The sequence below is a fragment of the Phalaenopsis equestris genome, unplaced genomic scaffold, assembly GCF_001263595.1.
Source record: "Phalaenopsis equestris unplaced genomic scaffold, ASM126359v1 Scaffold198379, whole genome shotgun sequence".
Classification (NCBI taxonomy): domain Eukaryota; kingdom Viridiplantae; phylum Streptophyta; class Magnoliopsida; order Asparagales; family Orchidaceae; genus Phalaenopsis; species Phalaenopsis equestris.
Window position 1 is genome coordinate 47,211 of NW_018218300.1, and position 21,686 is coordinate 68,896.

The 21,686-nt window shown below is 32.8% G+C and overlaps 1 protein-coding gene across 1 annotated transcript in view; it reads left to right on the forward strand.

The window, feature by feature from the left end:
- The window catches only part of LOC110035593 (asparagine synthetase domain-containing protein 1-like), a gene marked incomplete at its 3' end in the record, with an annotated part of 35,274 nt that extends 14,026 nt beyond the window's left edge, over positions 1-21,248 (forward strand). Inside the window, exons 8-15 of the mRNA XM_020739847.1 lie at positions 1,577-1,659; positions 2,239-2,353; positions 15,256-15,361; positions 15,475-15,571; positions 15,802-15,998; positions 19,341-19,452; positions 19,738-19,952; positions 21,128-21,248. Coding sequence (XP_020595506.1) covers positions 1,577-1,659; positions 2,239-2,353; positions 15,256-15,361; positions 15,475-15,571; positions 15,802-15,998; positions 19,341-19,452; positions 19,738-19,952; positions 21,128-21,248 — 1,046 coding nt within the window. The remainder of the gene's footprint in view (positions 1-1,576; positions 1,660-2,238; positions 2,354-15,255; positions 15,362-15,474; positions 15,572-15,801; positions 15,999-19,340; positions 19,453-19,737; positions 19,953-21,127) is intronic.
- Between the last annotated feature and the right edge of the window lie 438 nt (positions 21,249-21,686).

The following is a 21,686-nucleotide window of genomic DNA, read 5'->3' on the forward strand; positions in this document are numbered from 1 at the left end:
GGTGGTGAGACCTGCAATGCTCTATGGCGCTGAATGTTGGCCTTTAAAAGAGAAGCATAATACTAAGTTGAGTGTTGCCGAGATGAGAATGATTAGGTGGATGAGTGGCTTTACACTTAGAGACAAAATGCCCAATGAATATATCCATGATAGGTTTGGTGTAGCTCCAATGATGGAGACAATTAGATAGAGTAGTCTTAGATGGTTTGGTCACATTAAAGATCGACCATCTGATGATCTGATTAGGAGAGTAGATGTTTTAGATTCAACTTATGTTAAGAAAAGCAGAGGTAGACCTAGGAAGGCTAGGGCATATTGTATATAAAATGATATTAATTTATTAGAATTTAATGAAAATATGACACTAAATAGGAAGCAATGGAGAAAAAGGATTCATTTAGCCAACCCCACTTAGCGGGATAAAGATTTTGTTGTTCTTGTTGTACTAATATGTTCAACAAATCTAATGCAACACCATGCATTTATTATCTCTGTTAAGTTTTGGACCTATACTTTTAAGTTAATGTGAAGCCAGTAGTGGCAAAGTTTCATAGACATAATGTGATATAGCAGCTATCCTTCGACTTATCAGTACATTGTGTAGGGCATATTGTATATAAAATGATATTAATTTATTAGAATTTAATGAAAATATGACACTAAATAGGAAGCAATGGAGAAAAAGGATTCATTTAGCCAACCCCACTTAGCGGGATAAAGATTTTGTTGTTCTTGTTGTACTAATATGTTCAACAAATCTAATGCAACACCATGCATTTATCATCTCTGTTAAGTTTTGGACCTATACTTTTAAGTCAATGTGAAGCCAGTAGTGGCAAAGTTTCATAGCATAATGTAATATAGCAGCTATCCTTCGACTTATCAGTACATTGTTGCTTACTTCAGTATAAGTACAATCCTTGTTAGGCATACAACTACCTGGCTTTGTTGCTCAAGGGATTATGGGTTTTGTCTTGTTATTTTGATAACAATGTTATTCAAATAGCAGCGTTATGTGTTCAATGCTGTCTGTTTGTTTCAATATTATTTTGAGAAACTTAATAATGTATAGAATGAGCATTAGTGAGTATGCTTTTGCTTTTTATCTTATTTCTTTTACCAGCAAGGGTTGGGTAATTTAAATTACATCACTTTTTTTGCTATCTTGGTCACCTCATTATGACTTGTTAATGCTATTCATATTGCCTCAATTTGGGAAAATAACAACAAACTAGAAATATTTTAATATTTATAAGAAAATATATCTTAACATCTCAATAAATAAAACTGCGACTTACTGAAAACATCGATATTTTGAAGAATAATTGACTTTATAGCAAGTGTTGAACTATATGAAGCATACATGTCTCTTTTCTATTAACTAACCAAAATACTTTATTTATTTTACAGACTACAACTATAACATTTATCCAAACTATTTGAAAGAGGGCCAACTTGGCCAACTAGACTTTGTTTTACTTGGTCCCTACAAATGATAGGCCTTGCTATGCACACTAAGAGCTTGATTGTTTCTAGAAACATTCTCTACTAATTAACCATGTATATGTCTTAACAGTGCAGGGTGAACCAGCACAAAGAGTACTCTCTGCTCTAAGAAGATCTGTGATGAGGCGCACTAAAATGAACTCAATCTTTCAGGTGTGAACTCTTAATTATGTTCCTCTTTGATCGTTGATTTTTTCCCAACCTTGCTTTGTTTGATTGTTTGTATCAATAATGTCAGTATTTGTTAACTACTTGCTCTTAAAATCCTTAAAAGTCTACTTAAATCTAGAAATTTGCTCTTACAGTAGCTATGGACAAATTTATGTTTTGGGCATGCTATCCCTGTTTCTTCTCAGTCAACATAATGGATACTATATGTTTTGCTAGTTTGTGAAGCGTGATTCATCAATGAAACATGGATTAGAATATGGATAAATGCGGGAACTACTAGAGTCTAGGATAGGATGATTGGGGAATTATTAGCAACCGGGTCACAGTGGAAGAATCCTTTTCTATAAATTATGGAATGTATCTTCTTTTATTTATTGATGACTAAATTCTCAACATCTAATGTAATTATTTACGCATTACGGGGTTACATTTTTCTGTTGAACTTAATTGTGTACTTGGAAATAATTTGCATTAATGTTACTGTTGCACCGAGGCTCATTTGATAGGTATGCCCAGTTCATACAGTTTTCTGATACATGATGCATGGAATTAATGTTGCAGACTTCTATGAAGGAATGTGGAGAAGTGGAAGCATCTCCTGTGGCAATTCTCTTCTCTGGAGGGTTAGATTCTATGATACTTTCTGCATTACTGGACCAGTGTCTAAACCCACAATGTAAGTTTATATATTCATATACAATGAAGTAATTGTTCAATAATCTCTTATATTCAGCTAAGACTTGGGCTTATATATAGCCTTACAACATTATTTACAAATAAATCCCTAAACTGATTCTTTATTTCCTATTTACAAATAGGACTCTAAACTTTACATAATTCTCAACCTAAGCCTTAGGATAGGCAAAAGATATCCATTAAGCCCATCTTGTCACACAATCTAGATAGATCTAATGATCTAAGTCCCTTGGTGAGACAGTCGGCTATTTGCTCTCTAGTAGTTACATGATCTATCTCCATTAATCCACTATTCAACTTCGCCTTGATGAAGAACCTATCAATCTGCACATAATTGGTTCTATCGTTCTGCACTGGGTTGTTGGCAATGTTGGTTGCTGACTTGTTGTCGTACCACAACTTCTTTTGTGCTCTTTCATCCAACTTGAGATCTACCAATAATGCTATTAGTCATAACATCTCAGCAACTCCTAAGGCCATAGCATCTTACCAATAATACTCTTCCTCTGCCGTCAACCTCACAATTGCTGACTTCTTTTTGTTCTTCCAAGAGACCAAATTGCCCCTTACAAACATGCAATATTCTGATGTGGATCTCTTGTCATCAACACAACTAGCCCAATCAGAGACATAGTAGCCCTCAATGCTTAAATGCCCATTTTTTCTGAAGATCAACCCTTCCCTAGTGTAATATTCAGGTACCTCAGAAGTTGATACATTACATCTATGTGACTTTTTCTTGGATCATGCATGTAACGACTCACTACGCTTACTGCAAATGATATGTCGCGACGAGTGTGACTCAGATGAGATGACACTCAACTTTCCCTTCTGATCAATTGGTGAAGTTGCAAGCTTGCATCCCGAATGCCTGTCTCTGTGAGCAAGTCTAGCGCATGCTTCCTCTGAGTTAGAACAATCCTCTCTATTCCACGAGCCACCTCAATTCCGAGAAAGCATTTAAGCTGTCCAAGGTCTTTCACCCCAAACCCTTTGCCCAAACTTGTTTTCAGTTGAGCAATCTCTATGGAGTACTGATCGAACTCTGAATTAACCTAGTGCTTTTGGAAAAAAATATTTGAAATCTTAAATAGACATTATAACTTTTAAAACTTGAGTTTTATAACAATGTAGCACTACAACAAATGTATGTATCGTTCAAGTAATATCGAATTATTGAGTCTAAGAAAAGTTCTAGCCTGGAAGTATAGTTGATCTAAGTTATGCTTGTTAATCTTACGAAGTTATCACTTTTCTCCTAAGTTATTTATACTAAAGCTAATTAAATTGAGAAAGATCAAGATATAAAAACTACATTTCCCTTGCAATGACATAAGTAATGTGTATATGAATGAAATATTTAGAATAGAAATTGTAGTAAGTGATAAATAGGAGCGAACCTCTTCTTTTCTCTCTTTCGATTGCATAAAGAAGTTTGGTTCAAACTTGGTTAGTGTTTTTGCCTGCCACCCTAGAAACCCCAATTTAAACCCATCAAAGCATATTTCTCTATCTATTTGCATTGTCCTATGAAATTCTTTTCCTTCACCCATTAGTGCAATGTGATTTCTCCTAGTAGTTAAAGCCATAAATCTCTCGATTGATTATGTATTCACAACAAATTTTAACTTATCACTTGACCAAAATGATAAGTAAATGAAGTACAAAGTAAAACCATCACTTTAATGATTAAAAACCTATTCTAAATACAACCAAATACCCTACACATATTACTAATTCATCATATGGGAAAGGTATGAAGTATCTACTCACATTGCATGAAGAAAACACTACAATTCATTATCTTATAATAAAACAAGTTCATACAAAATGATTTCACAACTAATACAAGACAATGTAGAACGAAACACTTATCTTTCTCCCTTGCGATATTCTCTCAAATCTCTCTAAGGAAATGTAGAATAATGTAAAACCTAACTCTAAACTCTCGATTTCTGCACCCTTAGGCTTTCTCCAAGACTTCCCAAATGATCCACCATCCGTTTGAACTGCTTCCATGGCTTCTTAACTTCCAAATTCGTATATAACCAACTGCAGAAACGACATTGGACAATTCAGGCGCCTAGGCGCTCAGTTTGCGGCACCTAGGCGCCGCCTTCTCTGTTTGCATGGGGGAATTTTGGCGCCAAGGCGCCGTCTGCAGCACCAAGGCGCTATGGGATAACGCCTTGGTGCCCAGAAAGTGGTGGCTAGGCGCCAGCCTGCTGGTAGCCCCATTTGTTCCAATTGTCTTTATTTCGCTCCGATTTTGCTCCAATTCGCTCCAATTATCCTACCTGTTATGCCTGCAACAAAAATATAAAAATGTCTTTCTTTAAAGTACAATTTTATTCAAAAAAAATGCAAAAAGTAAAGTAAATTATGAATGATAAAAGACATCAAAATTCCCAAAACTTAAACGTTATTTGTCCTCAAGTGACACTACAACTTTAAAAAGTAAATTTGTTGATTTAAGGTAGTAAGTTTCTTTAAGACTTTCTATAATTTTGCCTTGGGAAATCCATAGAGCTTTACCTAAGGGAAGTTCTAGTGAATCAGACTAGGACTAGAATATAAAAATATCTTGTATTCAACTTAAGAATTCTGATTTTCTATCCATTTCAAAATGAATTGCAATTTCTCATACTTCAGATTTCTAGAAAATATAAAAGACATAATTTAAAACACTCGATTAGTAAAGATTTGAATAATACTTCTATGAAATAAGAGCAAACTTAGGATTGTATCTAAATCTTCTCCTTTAAGAAAGTTCAAGTGAAATCAATTTTTAGTTAAGCTTCTTCTTACTTTTCATTTTTTACTTTTTTTTTACTCTTCCTTTTCTTTTCTTTTTCTTTTAGGATCATTTTCAATCATTTATACTTTTATGTGAGGATTACTATATCTGGATTGATCTTTAATAGTTTTAAATTTTACTATCCTTCTTTTAAAGTTAAAAACTCACCACTTTCTTTCACCGATAATTATGAGTATTAGTTTGAAAATAGTTTTTAATAGAGACTCAATTCTTATAAAGTAAATTTAAGAATCCTATTTTTTCAAAAGTTCAATTCTGTTTTACTAAAATACTAAAAGCATTTTCTTTTATGTTTTTTACAAAATACCTCATTTCTAGAATGGTCCATTTTCCCTAAATCTCAACTGAGTTTTCTATAACATCTCTAAAGTCAAAATTATAGTACCCTACAGGTAAACCACATACCACAAGTCATTTTAAATTGATATCAATTTAATATGTAAACTACTGAGGATAAATAAAGTTAAGCTTTTAAAAGATTTTTCTCCCTCACTCAAACTTAATTTTTAGCATGGATGACATTAAGATCAAGTATATAAACAAGGAGAAAAGAAAACTTACTTTTTAACACAGGAGTCTATTACCAAAAATATATAAGTATAAGCAGATGAGACAAATATGTATAAGTGAATCTCAATTTAACATGTTAAGCATGAAATTTGCATTAAAAAAATCAGTATCACAACAGGTATGTTCCATAATCAAATCCAATCAGTGGCAAAAACTAATCCAGTACATCCAAACAGAAGCAATGAATACATAATCCAGTACATGAAACAAATATAAAAGAAAATACATCAATCTAGTAGTGATAAGGAAAACATAAATATAAAAGTATGCTACATCCAAATGAAAAGAGCTGCTACTCATTCCCACCATCATCATCATCGTCACCATCATCCTTCATTGAGTCCTCACCGATCAGCTTGCAATGCTCATACAGTTTATATGGAGGATAAGAAGAAAATTCCACTATCTTGTCTCCTCCGATCCATTGGTTTTGTCTATACATTTCCAACTAACCAGTATAAATACAAGCTTCATGATCGCTTCGACATTTGTTCTGCAAATCCAAATGCCTGCAGTATCATACACTTGATTCTGAATGATAGCAATAGCACCTTTTATAATCTTCAAATGTTCAAACATAGAAGCCGTGCTCATAGAAGGTCAAGTTGACGCATATGAAGTTGATGGTTTAGAAGAAGAAGGAACTTGAGAAGAACTAGCTCCACGTCCAAAAACAACATGTTTATCATATAAACTTAAATTGGCCTTACTAATAGGCTTTAATGGATGCAATAGCTCCTCCCATTTCGTAACTCCTCCCATTTCTCAAAACCAACAACAGAATGCTGGCAAAGGGAGAAAATAAGAGATGATATCCTAATCCTAAAGTAGAACCTCCTGACACAATATTGAGAATAGAATGGTAGATGATTGAGCCAATATCAATAGCCTTCATAGTCTGATTGCAATAGTTCACAGCAGCCATCTCTAGAGTAACTTCACTGAGATTGGTGGAAGGAAGAAGATTGACAAAAATGAAATAATGTCAGGCCTTGGAAGGAGCATTTAGCATAGACGATGAAAAATTAACTTTATGATTATTTTTCACCTTCCAAGTACCCTTCCCATCAGTCAAGAACATAATAATCTCATCGAGCTCAAGTTAGAGGGTACAAATTTAGAGTAAAAACTATTGGGGACATCTCTCAAAGAATATAGCAATTAATACGTGAAGAGGATATAGTAACTCTCTTCACTGAATCATTAGAGGCATCAGGGAGATTAGCAAAAAACTCTCTGACTATAGAAATAATAGCTACAACAGTGATATAACAAAACGTCTCCCAATGACGAGATACAATAATAATTTCCATAGACCACCAGGGCTAATGAAACTCCGCTCAGCAATTAGTTTCTTTGATACAAGAAATTCGTTGTATCGCTCCTGAGCTTTAGAGCTAACGAGTTTCGTACGATCAAAAGAACTTTTATCTTTACTCTCCTTGATTTTGGGTGCCATAGCAATTCTAGATAATAAAAAAAATGATGGAATGAGTTCAAATATATGGTGTAATTGACTCAAAATGCATGTTTAGAATTAAATCAATCGCATCAGGGAGATTAGCAAAAAACTCTCTGACTATAGAAATAATAGCTACAACAGTGATATAACAAAACGTCTCCCAATGACGAGATACAATAATAATTTCCATAGACCACCAGGGCTAATGAAACTCCGCTCAGCAATTAGTTTCTTTGATACAAGAAATTCGTTGTATCGCTCCTGAGCTTTGGAGCTAACGAGTTTCGTACGATCAAAAGAACTTTTATCTTTACTCTCCTTGATTTTGGGTGCCATAGCAATTCTAGATAAGCAAAAAAATGATGGAATGAGTTCAAATAAATGGTGTAATTGACTCAAAATGCATGTTTAGAATTAAATCAACCCCCCCTCCCCAAGTAATTCCTCATCTTCTCCACTGGTTTCTAAAAAAAAATCTGAAAGCTTCCCGAATGAAGAAGTTGTAAGGTCAACTGTGAAATTTTACCCGAGGAAGATGAATTTCCACCCTTCACAAGCTCTCGAATGATCATCAATGTATAAAGAAAAGAATCCCTATAATTCTCCTCCACTTCTCCAAAGAAAAGTCGGGAAAGATTTCGCGTTCAAATGACCTATATAGTGGTATTTTTCTGATTTTTATTGAGCAGGCGATTTCAGCGCCTAGGCGACTTGAAGTAGCGCCAAGGCGCTGGGGTATGACGCTTTGGCACCCATCTTCTGGCGCTTGGGCGCCATAACTATATTAAGCATTGTAATACCTTAAGTACTGAAACCTATTTTGCACTTCCGAACTTGATCTTAGTCATTTAAATTAAATATTTTAATCCTCCCCAAGTCTTCGATCATTCTAATAAACTCATAAGCACAAAAGATAGATAAAACTAAATCTTCCTCCTCATAACACCTCTCTTCTTTACATCCAATTTTTAGCGGCTTCTCCTTCCAAACAGCAATTGGATGCTTATAGATATTTTATTAGGGTAACCCAATAACAAGGTTGTCCCTGATACATTTGATACATTTGCTTATGTGTTGCCAACCTCATGTATTACCTCATATCCTAAAATATGCATCTCTAAAAATATTAAGTATAATATCAAGATCATCCTCATGTTCATCTACCAGCTGGTTTATTAGATCCACTGGATGAAAACATGGTTACATAAAGGAAATAATAGAACTTAATGGACCTGTCTTATGTTGAAACTTAATATGTCTCCAGTAAATCCTTAAGTTCAATTGAAAATTAAGATGTAGTGAACTAGTTAATCCAACTACCACCAGAGAACAAATATGAGTTTGGACACGACGAGAAGCTAAAGAATCGTCACTCTCATGACTTAGTAAAATCAAAGCAATCTAGCTTAAACTTAAACAATTCTATACAAAGCTTCAATCAAACCACAATACAACAATGCTAATTGTAACACACTAAAATACAAACAGACACACAAATACATACCTTGGGTTGCTTCCCTAGAAACGCTTAGTTTAACGTCGTCAGCCCGACGAATCTAGATTCTTACTCAAGTTGACCAGCATTAAAACTTCACTAAATATATACTTATTTCCTTCTATGTAAAGTTTAAGTCTTTGTCTGTTTACTTTAAACACTTTACCGTTTTTAGGATCTTTAATATCTATCGCACCAAAATGATACACTTTAATTACAGTAAATGATCTCGACCACCTGGACTTAAATTTTTCAGGAAATAATTTGTCTTGTATTATTAAGTGAAACCTCTTGTCCATCTTCAAATTATTTCTTAAGAACCTTCCGACCATTCCAATTTTTCTTCTTTTCTTTATAAATTTTTGCATTTTTTATGAAATTCTTGTTTAATTTCGTCGAGTTCATTTAACTGCAACAATCTCTTCTTACCAGCTTTTTTCGAGTTATAATTGAATTCTTTAACAACCCAATAAGCCTTATGTTCTAATTCCACTGGGAAGTGACAAGTTTTTCCAAATGTGAGTGTATAAGTAAACATTCTTATAGGAGTTTTGTAAGCAGCCCTATAAGCCCATAATGCATTATCAAGTCTAGCAGACCAATTCTTTATACTAGGATTAACAATCTTTTTTAAAATTCTCTTGATTTCTGAATTAGATATCTCTGTTAAGCCACTGATTTGAGGATGATAAGTTAGGCTATATGATTAATTTCATATTTAGCTACTAGTGTCAATTTTTCTATTCCTAAAATTACTTCATCACTAATGATCACTCTAGGCATGCCAAATATACTGAAAATATTTCTCTTTATAAATTTTGCTACCATTTGAGCATCACAATTTGGAATAGCTATTGCCTCAATCCATTTTGAGACACAGTCCACAACTATTAAAATATATAAGTTTTCAAAAGATAATGATGATCCTATAAAATCTAAACCCCATACATCAAATATTTCAATTTTTAACATAAAATTTAGGGGCATTTCATCTCTCTTAGATATGTTGCCCTGAATTTTTATATGTAAGGATTTATGACGTTTATATATATATATTCATATCTCTAAATAAAGTAGGTCAATAAAATTCAGATTGTAAAATCTTAAATGTAGTTTTTTCAATGCCAAAGTGTCCCCTAAATTCAAAATCATAACATTTCTGAATTATTTTCTGGGTTTCTTCTAACGGTACACTTCTTCTTCGGATAACTTGATATTTATATTTTTTATATAACTATCAGTCATCCCAAAAGTAAGATCTAACATCATGAATGAACTTTTTCCATTGATCTGTTCAGTGATAACGTACAGTTGCTAGTCAGGAAAATTTTCATTAATTTCATCTTCATCAATATAGAAATTTCCCTGGTCCAGTTTAGATCAATGATCAACAATTTGATTATCAGATTTTTTTCTATCCACTATTTGATATCAAATTCCTGCATTAGAAGGTTCTATTTATTTAGTTTTAGTTTAGCATCCTTATTCAATATAAGATATTTAATAGCAGAATGATCGGTACGAACAATACATTTAGTTCTAATTAAATAAGATCTAAATTTATAAGCATTTATTATTACCAATAATTATTTCTCAGTTGTAGTGTAATTAATTTGAGTTTCATTAAGGGTTTTATTGAAATAGCATATAACTTTAAAAATTTTATCATATCTTTGCCCTAACACAGTCCCAATAGTATAATCACTGGCATCACACATCAACTCAAATGACCTCCCTCAGTTCGGTGAGACTATAATAACAGCGGTGATTAATTTTTCTTTTAAAATATTAAAGACATTTAGACAATCTTGATCAAAGTTAAATAAGACATCTTTTTCTAAAAGACAGCATCAAGACTTCACGATTTTTGAGAAATCTTTAATATATCGCCTATAGAATCCAACATGTCCTAAAAAACTTCTAACTCCTCTTACAGCAGCAGGAGGAGGGATTAGCGATTACTTAAATTTTTTTGGGTTAACTTTCATACTATTTTCAAATATTTTATGTCCGAGAACAATTTCTCTTGCGACCATGAATTGATATTTTTTCCAATTGAGAATAATGTTAGTCTTTTCACAACATTTTATCACCTTCGCTAATTAGTCTAAACATAAATCAGATGAGGTTCCAAACCCTGAGAAATCGTTCATGAAACTTCTAGCCCTTTCTCAGTCAAGTTATAGAAAGTAGACATCATGCACATCTGAAAAGTAGCAGGTGCATTGCATAACCCAAAAGACATTAAACATTATTCTAAAAGCAAAAGTCACACAAGGGCTCGTAAATGTAGTATTTTTTTGATCCTCAGGAGCTATTGATATTTGATGATATTCAGAATATCCATCTAAAAAGCAAAAGTATCGGTGACCAACTAATATTTCTAACATCTGATACATAAAAGGGTAAAAGAAAGTGTTTTTTTCTAGTGGCTAAATTCAATTTTCGATAATCAATACAAATTCATTATCCAGTGATATGTCTAGTTGAATTTAAGTCATTCAGTTCATTTACAGATACTGTCACTCTCTCTTTTTTAGTAACACAATGTATAAGACTAATCTAAACACTATGATATATGATAGATAATACCTGCATCAAACCACTTCAATATCTCATTTTTAACAACTTCTTTCATAATTGGATTTAATCTTTTTTGAGGATTTATGATTATTTTCTATCAGGATCCTATGCATACAAATTTAAGGACCAATTCCTTTAATATTTGTTAAGGTCCATTCGAAAGCTTTCTTATAATTCTTAAGAATTTTCATTAATTTTTTCTCTTGAAATTGAGTCAAATCTTAGGATATGATGACTGATAATGTAGATAAGTTCTGTAAATAAGTATATTTTAAATGTGTAGGAAGTACCTTCATCTCAAGTTCAAGAGATTCCCCAGAAGGGATGAGTGATTTACTTTTTTTTGTTGCATCTAGAATCTCAAAAATCTTCTAAACAAATTTTGAATTTTCAATAGTCAATATCTTTGAAATTCGTATCCTTCTCATTATCTAACTCCTGTTCAACTAATTTAACTTCACAATCTTCTCGGAAATGACTACTACATAAATAATCAATTAAGTCTACTCGAAAACACACATCTTCTTTTCTTTTAACAGGATATTTCATAAACTTTAAACATTGAATGTAACTTCCTAATCATTTACTTTAATGGTTAATTCAACTTTTTTGCACATCTATCATAGCTCGTCCGCTAGCAAGAAAAGATCTCCCTAAAATATTTGAAATTTTTTTGTCTTCCTCCATATCTAACACAATGAAGTTTCCACAATCCTTAAAATCATGTTCTCAGATTCTTCAGTTTCCACAATCTTTTTCTCAACCTCATTCTCATTTCGAATTACATCCCCCATCTCTCTTTCACTTCTTAGTTGGACAGCTTTACCTTTCTCACTATTCTTCTCAGGGTTTATCTCAGTATTGTTAGGAAAAGTTTCTTGGGCTCGATTGCTAAGTGAGTTAGGAATTTGTCCTAGTTGATTCTCTATATTTCTTATTGTCGCACCTTAACTTTGCAGTTGATTTCCCATTTGCAATGGAACATCTTCTAGAGACAACTTCTTTTCCTTAAACTCTGAATTATTATTAAAGCCTAATGGATAAGAATGTCTATAATTATTGCTACCCTAATTATTCCAATTTCCTAAAGGTTTTGCTTGATTATTTCCCCATTATTTGTTTCCCTCACCATAATTATTATTCTAGTTAAAGTTAGGATGGTTCTTCCAACCTGAGTTATAGTAATTGGAATAACGGTTAGGTCTGTTGTTAATTGCATTTAAAGTCTCAAATAATGAAATCTTAAGAATCCAATATTTGTCTTCCTCAATTACTGGAGATATTTGAGGTTGGTTCATTTCGAAATGATCTAACTTACTAGATACTGCTGTACCCGAGAAGTAAGAATTGAAAGCATGTTTGTATTGTAAACACTAGATGCCTTTCTAGGATTATTCATTTCAGAAGGTTTTTGAAAATTGTTTGTAGTCATCTCTTCAATTAAAGAACAAACTTCATTAAATGACTTTGATATGAGTGAACCACCAGCGGCAGCGTCAATGATAGATTTAAGGGATCCTACAAACCTATTGTAAAAAGTTTGAATGATAAACCAATCAAACAAAATATGATGTGAACATTCCTAAGAAGTTTCTTAAATTTTTCTCATGCTTCATATATTAACTCACCTTCATACTGACAAAATGAAGTAATATCATATATAAATTTGAATGATTAACTATTCAGACAGAGCATGATGTGAAAATTTCCTAAGAAGTTCCTTAAATCTTTCTCATGCTTCATATATTGACTCACCTTCATATTGGTAAAATGAAATAATATTCTTTATAAGTTTAGCAGTTTTTTAAGGTGAAAAATACTTAGCTAGGATTTTTTGGGCTAAGTCACCCTAAGTTCTGATAGAGTGTGTTGTGGAAATTTCCTAAGAAATTTCTTAAATCTTTCTCATGCTTCATATATTGACTCACATTCATTCTGGTAAAATGAAGTAATATTCTTTATAAGTTTAGCAGTTTTGGAAGGTAGGAATTTTTGGGCTAAGTCTGCCTAAGTTCTGATAGATCCAGGTGCTAATAAATTCAATGACATTTTAGTTTTATTCCTTAAGCAAAAGGGAAAAAGTTGCTAAGTGTAAATTTGGATTCTCAGACGGAGTTCCCCTCACAATTTGGATAATAGCAGGTTTCAATTCATATGTGTTAGCGTCTACGACAAAAGTTTGAATACTTAAGTGAATTTCATCTGTCGTAGGATTAGCGTAATTCTTTAATGGCCTATGAGCGTTATGGTGTTCATTATCTGATATTTAATTATCTACATTGTTCCGTTGAATATTCGTCATTTCTTCCACGAATTGATAAAGTCCTTTCTTTTTTTTAATTCTTCTAATTGTTCTGGCAAATTGAAGTAATATCATTTCTAGGTTTGAATGATTAACCAAACAGACAGGGCATGATGTGGACACTTCCTAAGAAGTTTTTTAAATCTTTCCCATGCGTCATATATTGACTCACCTTCATATTGGCAAAATGAGTAAGTTTAACAGTTTTTTAAGGTGGAAAATATTTAGTTAGGAAGTTTTAGGCTAAGTCACCTTAAGTTATAATAGATCTAGGTGCTAATAAATTCAACCACATTTTAGCTTTATTCCTTACGGAAAAGAGAAAAAGCTGAAGCCTAACAGTTACTTTGTATAACATAAATATCTACTTAAAAGTGAAGAGCATCTAGTAGCCTTTATTCTCTTATGGTCTAAATTTCTAAGTTGAATGAAAAATTGAAAACTTGGTTATTCAACCATTATTTGATTTTTTAAATGATAGAGTGATTCATTTAAAATTCTGAAAATATTTGAAGGGCATAATTGATCTTGTTGAATAATATGAATTCATTTTAGATTTCTTAGAAACTATATGAACATGAAGTCCTAATTAACATATTATCAGCATTGGCTCGACTCTTTCTTTTATATAAATCTTGATTAATTTAATGATTACCAATTCTGGTTACACTTGCTAAGTCTTCCCGTGGCATTCAATAACTTGACGCCATTTTGACATAGAGAAAGGAGTTCTTATAATTGAAAGTTGTAGTTGAAACCTTAAAGGAGTCTTACAATCATTAATTTCCTGAAAAAAATCTTCCTAGATATAAAAAATTGAACTGGAGTTTTGTTATTTGTAATTACGGATTAAGAGAATCTCAAATTGTGTCCCCAAAGAGCGATGGAATTTATAAAGAGGAAGAGTAAAGGGAGTGAATCACGGTTAAATTATAGAATCATGTTTAAATTGACGAAGGAATCACGATCTTGAAGAAGACGTCAAGCTGTGGTTGTACCCAATGGGAATAATTCACAATAAAAAATATGGTAAAAAAATGGTCAGGCAAAATGATAATAACTTGCCATTGAGTTGTCTTTCTTAATCTTCAGGGTGGGAGATTGGATATTGGACGGGTCTGTTGAGTTCTAGGAAAAAAAACCTATTTTTAAAATGTTAAAATATGGCATTTTGAAGCATTCATTATATAAATAAGTTTGTTTAACGTTGTAAAAATAACTAATCAAATGCATATTATCATCTTTTAATTGCTTGTTAAATTAAAAAAAAAAATTTATGCAGGACCTAGGCACTTATATTATCTTGTATTGCAGGGTTGGTTGTAGGATTGCCAGTTGTGTAAGGTTTTATGTGTAGTGACTACGAGATAGGACACATGAAGTTCTTCAAGCGTTTTTTCTGGTCTATTCTAATCCTGCCTTTAGTGGTAGTTTAGGCTATTTGTTATCTCGAAGTAAAAATGGAAATACATGATTTTGGTTTAGTGTTAGCAATTTTATGTGCTTCAATTTCATTTTCTGTCTTGTTCTCTTCTTGCTTCTTGGATCATTGTCATCTTCAAGATATTTATTAAGGAATACATATTTTGTTTATTTGATAGCTATTGATGGATTTTAAGTTTGAATGATCGCTCTTTTGCTTTTATTGGCAGATATAATAGATTTGTTAAATGTAAGCTTTGATGGCCAGTTTGCTCCTGACAGAGTTTCAGCAAGATTAGGGCTAAGAGAACTTCAGAAGATTGCTCCAATGAGAAGGTAATTAATGTGAAATATTTTGTTGTTATGCTTCGAAGGTGTGAATACTTAACTTGAAATAATTATGTTGTCAATGAAAATGTCTATCAAGCATTAGCTTCTTTAGATTTCAGATGGCGACTTGTGGAGATTGATGCAACGCTCTTAAATCTGACAATGAAAACCACTAAACATGTAATGTCGTTAATACATCCAGCAGAAACCTTTATGGTATGTCGCTTTAACTTTATTTCATGGATGTGCATTGTGTAAATTGCTCTTCTTGAACTATCTAACACAGCCTACACATGCTTGTTATCTTAACAATAGAAAATTTACTTTTCCTTGATCACCATCCTCCAAATAAGTAAATAAAATGATAAAAGAGATGAATAGCGTACAGAAATACTTCTCGAGTTGTATTGATAGTGATTAAAAAGAAGTGTTACAAAATTCTGTAGGATTTAAACATTGGTATAGCATTATGGTTAGCTGCTGGTGGAGATGGCCGTGTGGATGGACAAATATGTAATTTTCATCAGGAAGATCAGCATTATTACAAATACAAATCAGAAGCTCGTGTTCTACTTGTTGGATCTGGTGCCGATGAACAATGCGCTGGTTATAGTAGGCATAGAACAAAGTATCAGCTTGACGGGTAATACTCTTTTAACTTTTTTTTTCCTTCTCTCTCTGTCTTTCTCTTTTAAAAAAAAATAATTGTTTGTATTGCATATTAGCATATTGCTAGACTGGCAGCCTATGTCTGCAAGCACTTCTTATTTCCAGTTGAAATCAATGGAGCAAATTAATAGTTTTCTTCTTCACTAAAGTCATTTTTTCTTCCCTCTCCACTAACAAATTTTATGGAGATGTTGTGGCAATATCATGATCTTTTTAAAGTTTGCTAACAAATAATTTTTTTTTTTGGTTGTAAATCATTGTTAATAAAAACCAAAGATGCTTTCATTCATTTTGGGTTAGGATAAAATAGAATACATAATTTGTAATTTTAGTGGGTTTAAAAAATTTATTTATCAAGCAATCTTAATGAAGAATATATGATTGAAAAGACTTTTAGTAATTCTCAAAGGGTGAGGTCTCAGAATGCAATTCATCTAAATTATCATTTTCCTAATTAAATTCTTCTTCTACAAATAGGTAATGTGGATTTACATTGATGTTGTATTTGATCATTCTTACTATACTTGAAAGAAATATTTTTTTTAACATTTTTACTACCCTCAATGGTGGGTTTAGGAGTGCCAACTTGGTGTGGATTAGGCTATATGTGAGATCAACAGAGAGTTAGCCTCAGGTCTAGGAATGAAACCTTGCCTTTTTTTTTTCTCTCTCTATCAAATGTGCAAATGAAAAGTCACTTTTATGTATTGTGGATCTAGAGCTCCATCTCATTTCTAATTCTATGTTGCAAGCCAAGGAAATATCTATTGGCAAGTTAGCAATCATTGTCATTACAATTGGCTCTACTCACTACTTTTTTGAACAAGTTCATATTTTCCATAATTTGAGAAGTTCTTTTCATAATAATAATTGGACTTAAAGTTTCTAATTGGTTATAATTTCACTTTTGCAGAAGGCACTCGTTGGTTGTCATTGAATCTTATAAGATATTACTTCTTTTGTTGTCGTAATTCTAAAAAATTGTTTGTCATGAACTTCATCAAATCTATAACTTCAAATTTTCAGATATCACCATTATAGTCATCAATTTGCCAGCACATTGATTGCCTCTAGCCATATTCGTAAGACTTGGGGCTCTCCTTGAGGAGACTTTTGCACACTTTCTTGTGTATAGTTTTCATCTTCATTATGAGGTTGTGCTAGTGCAGCTATATTCATGTTGATTTCATAGATTTATGACAAGATATTGACTGGTTGTCCTATTTGCATAATCCTAGCCTCTTGTGCTTGCAATACAATGATGTGGTCATCTAAGACTCTTATATTATTTATTTCGATCTTGTTGAGGAGCTTGCCAATGTGGAAAGGTGTCTATGAGTGATATTACGAGATGATAAAATAAGCAGTAAAAATGTTATGACACTAAATGAGAAAAGGGAAGCAAAATATTTATATATTTAATGTTTTCCCAACAAGAGAAGGTTAGAAAATAATTTAGTTTAAGTGACTAGTAACATTTATTTGATCTCTTGGACCATAAAACATTCAGAGATGTCAGCACGTTAAGTGCTTACGTAAGATTTTTTGCATTTAGTATTTAGGTGCTTTTTGGTAGTAGAATTTAACCTAAATCCTGTCAAACTACTACAATGACAACTTTAAAACCTAGATAAATTCAAATACCTTTTCTCCTCAATTTTGCCGTAAATTCTAATGTGGTAAATGTTGTTGGAGGGTAGATTTACCGGGTTTAGACAATTTGAATTGCTCAAAAGTGGTTACCTTTGTGACTTCTTGGGCAGACTAGAAGGGGGAGAAAGACAGGATTTTTATGTCTTATTCTTTCTCAGACACTGCGATCCTGTCATTGCCTTTCAACCTTACTCTAATTGCCATTAGGGCTATAAACCAGCCGAGCTTGAGCGAGCTCAGGCTTGGCTCGTGTTTGACTCGCTCAAAATAGCTCGTGTTCGAAATCGACTCGTGTTCAAAATTGGCTCGTGAACAGTGTGTTCGTGTTCAGCTCGATTTAAATATTCTTGTTCGTATTTGGCTTGTGTTCGGCTCGAAATTGGCTCGTAAAAATTAATTTGAAAAAAATAGATGTAAAATGTGAGATTCGAACCTGAACCAAATGTATACAAAAGAAAATATTAACCACATTACCACACGAGGTGTTATGATTTTGTTCGTGTTCGGTTCGTTTATAATTCGAGCTTTTAAATATGTAATATATTATTATATAAATAAATATATAATTTTTTTTATTTCGAGTTAAAACGAGCCGAACACGAGCGAACAAAGAGCTGTTTGTGTTCTGCTCGTTTACAATTCGGGCTTTAAAAAATTGTTCGTGTTCGGTTTGTTTGCTTAACGAACGAGCCGAACAGGAGCTGTTCGCGAACAAGTTTTTTTGACAACTCTAATCGCCATTGTCTTTGTGGCTTTCGTTCAGGAGGGGAAAAAGGGTAAGTAGCGGTAGAATTAATGGGAGTGGCTGGGGGAAGCGGAATGTTGCGGGTTTGATTATAAATTAATGACCAATTAGTATGTAGTTGAATTTAATTTAATATTAATATGTAATTGAATGGAGGATCTGAACTTTTTTTTTTATTTAGTGTAATTGAATTTAATTTTAATTCATTTAATTGAATATTAATTAATGATTGATTTATATGTTGTCTTTTAGGCTAATTATAACTCAGTATTATAATTGATATCGGGTTGATAAACATTTAATTTATGACTGATTAATAATTATTAAAGTAATGGTTTAATATTTGATTTGTTCCATACAATTTTAAGCAATATTTACCTAGATTAGGAAATAAATAATCAATGTCTAATTAACGAATAGTAAATTCTTACTAAATGGTTAATTAGTTCAATAAAATATAAATATAATAATTTTTTGATTTTATAAATTGCAAACTAATTTCACATGATTTAACCATATTTAACATCTCTCATGGCAAACAATTTTAGGATTAAAGGTCTGTTTGGGGCAGTTGGTGCTTATCAATAAGTTGCTGTAAAGTTGCTGCGTAGACATTGCCCTAGAAAGCTGCTGCGCAGACGCTGTTTCAGATAAATTGGTTAGCTGTTTGTTTTTTAAAGTTAGAAAACAGCTGTGAGACAGCTGTTTCTAGACAAATGATCTTTCTGCCCCTATATAGTAATGTTGTTTGTATCAGAACTGTCACAACAATATATTTGATACTTGAGAAGTAAAAATCCACTTCAAAATAATATAAAAAATAACCCATACACCTCACTTAACAGTGAGTATCAAGATTGCTAAAAAAATTGTTAAAATTATATTTAATAATATGATTATGTTATATTTACAACACAGATGGCGAATGACACAAGCTACGCCATCATTCAAGGATGCAGTACATTCCCTATCACTGTCGACAGTACAATCTGTCAGATTGTCAGACGTTGAGTTGCCCCAAGAAGCTGCTGTGCAGACACTGCTTTAGATAAGTTGACTAGCTGTTTATATTTTGTAGTTAGAAAACAACTGTGAGATAGTTGTTTCTAGACAAATGATCTTTCTGCCCCTGTATAGTAATGTCGTTTGTATTATAACTATTATAACAATATATTTAATACTTGAGAAACAAAAGTTCACTTTAAAACAGTACAAAAAGTAACCCATACACCTCACTTAACAGTGCTTATCAAATTGCTAAAAAAACTATTAAAATTATACTTAATAATATGATTATATTATTTTTAAAATATAGACAACGAATGACACGAGCTACGCCATCATTCAAGGATGCAATCCATTCCTGATCACTGTTTGTAGCAGAATCTGTCAGATTGTCTCTCCACCAGAAGAAGTCACTCTTCTCCTTGATTCTCCGCAGGTACCTGTGGAACTCTCCCATAGCTACGTGCCTAACGCGACGCCAGTAGGGAAGACTGAAGTTTGCAGTGGTAGAGAAATCTTCGGGAGGTTCCTGAAATCCTCGAGCTCATTTTTTCTGAATGCTACAAAAGCCAATCCATTAGTCATAACAGAAGTTGAAATTGCTAAAAGATGTAGTTAATTATTGTTTTTTGCAAGTGCGAGGTATGACAAAACTTTGTATACAAACCAACGAATCTGTCACTACAAGAAAACAAATCTTGCAAAAAATAAGAGTCTTGGTTGCCTTTAACTCACGTAAAACCAACCTCGCGTGTCACATATGCATATCACTAAAATGCTATCTAGAAGATCCTCAAAAACCTTATCTCTGAAACGAAGAGAGGAACATTGTTGTTTGCATTATGATTTCATATGTAACTCCAACCAACAGTGATTAACAGACATCTAGAAGAACTTATAAAGTCAAACAACTCATCATGGACCTCTCAGACCCACCAAAAGTAAAATAAATTAAATGCAAATGGAATTAAAACACATTCGAATAGCGTAAGAAACTCAAACAATCAATATCAAATATATAAGGAACGAAAATAAATAGGAACTGTACAAAATAAATAAATAGAAATTGATAAAAGAAGCTATTACACTTTTTATGCAGGCTTGAGGTCTCAGAAAACTCTGTATACCAACCAACGATTCTGTTACAAGAAGAAGCCAGTAGACCTTATCAAAAAAAGGTTCTTGGTTGTCTTTAATCCACATAATTCAAAACTCGTGTTTGTTACATATGCATATCACCAAAAAATACATTCCAGAAGAACCTCAAAAACCGCTCTACCGAAAAGTTGGAACTTGGTTGCCTTCATTAGGATTTCACATATTACACTAACCAACAACACTAAATGGTCTTTCAGAAGAACCCATAAGGTCAAACGTCTCATCATCGACCCTTCGAACGCACAAAACAAAAATAAATGAAATGCAAATGAAAAAAAAACTTACAAATAGCGTAAAATGCCTAAAAAAATTAATATCAAACATACAAGAAAATAAATATAAACAGAAAGTGAATAAAATACAAATAATACTTAAGTATATATAATAAAATAATAAATATTCTAATCACCCTTCTACAATCACATTAATAATTTGTTCCCTCAACTCTGTCATCCCACTTACACTTTCCCAGTCTGCAGTGTAGGTGGTGGAAGCATCATTCTCTTGCTGTGACAGAGAACATTACTCAAATGCTTCGACAGGTACATGCTCATGATTCTCGTCCGCTTGATGGAAGTTGATATTGTTGCGGGAAGGATGTCTCCAATTGAAATTGTTGAGCGCCATTGTGGCAATCACAATCTGCACCTGTTTGAAAAACAGGTAAGATGACATTTCGCGCTTCATAACCCATTTCTTCTTTCAAACACGTGAAGTACTCTCATTGACACCGTGTAAAAAAATGTCTTTTATTGAACATTTTTTTGCCTCAATTTACATTGTTTGTTCGCTCGAAGTTGGTTATGTGGTATCTCGTATCAGGATAGCGCTTGAGTTACATTCGCTGCAATGAATATCCAACATCAACCAAGTAGTATTTACCTGATATGCACTACATAGTTAGTTGTGAGGTAAATTTGAATTACGAGAGTAGCTGAGTCCAAGCATACTTACAGGAGGATGTGGGATGTTGTACTTGTTATTCCGCTTTGCAGCTTTGAAAATTCTACTGTCATGCGCTCTGCCCTCCCAACCGGTCATGACAGAAGTAAAACACATATTGACTTTTGTCGGCGTTTAAAAAGAGGGGGGAGTTACGTT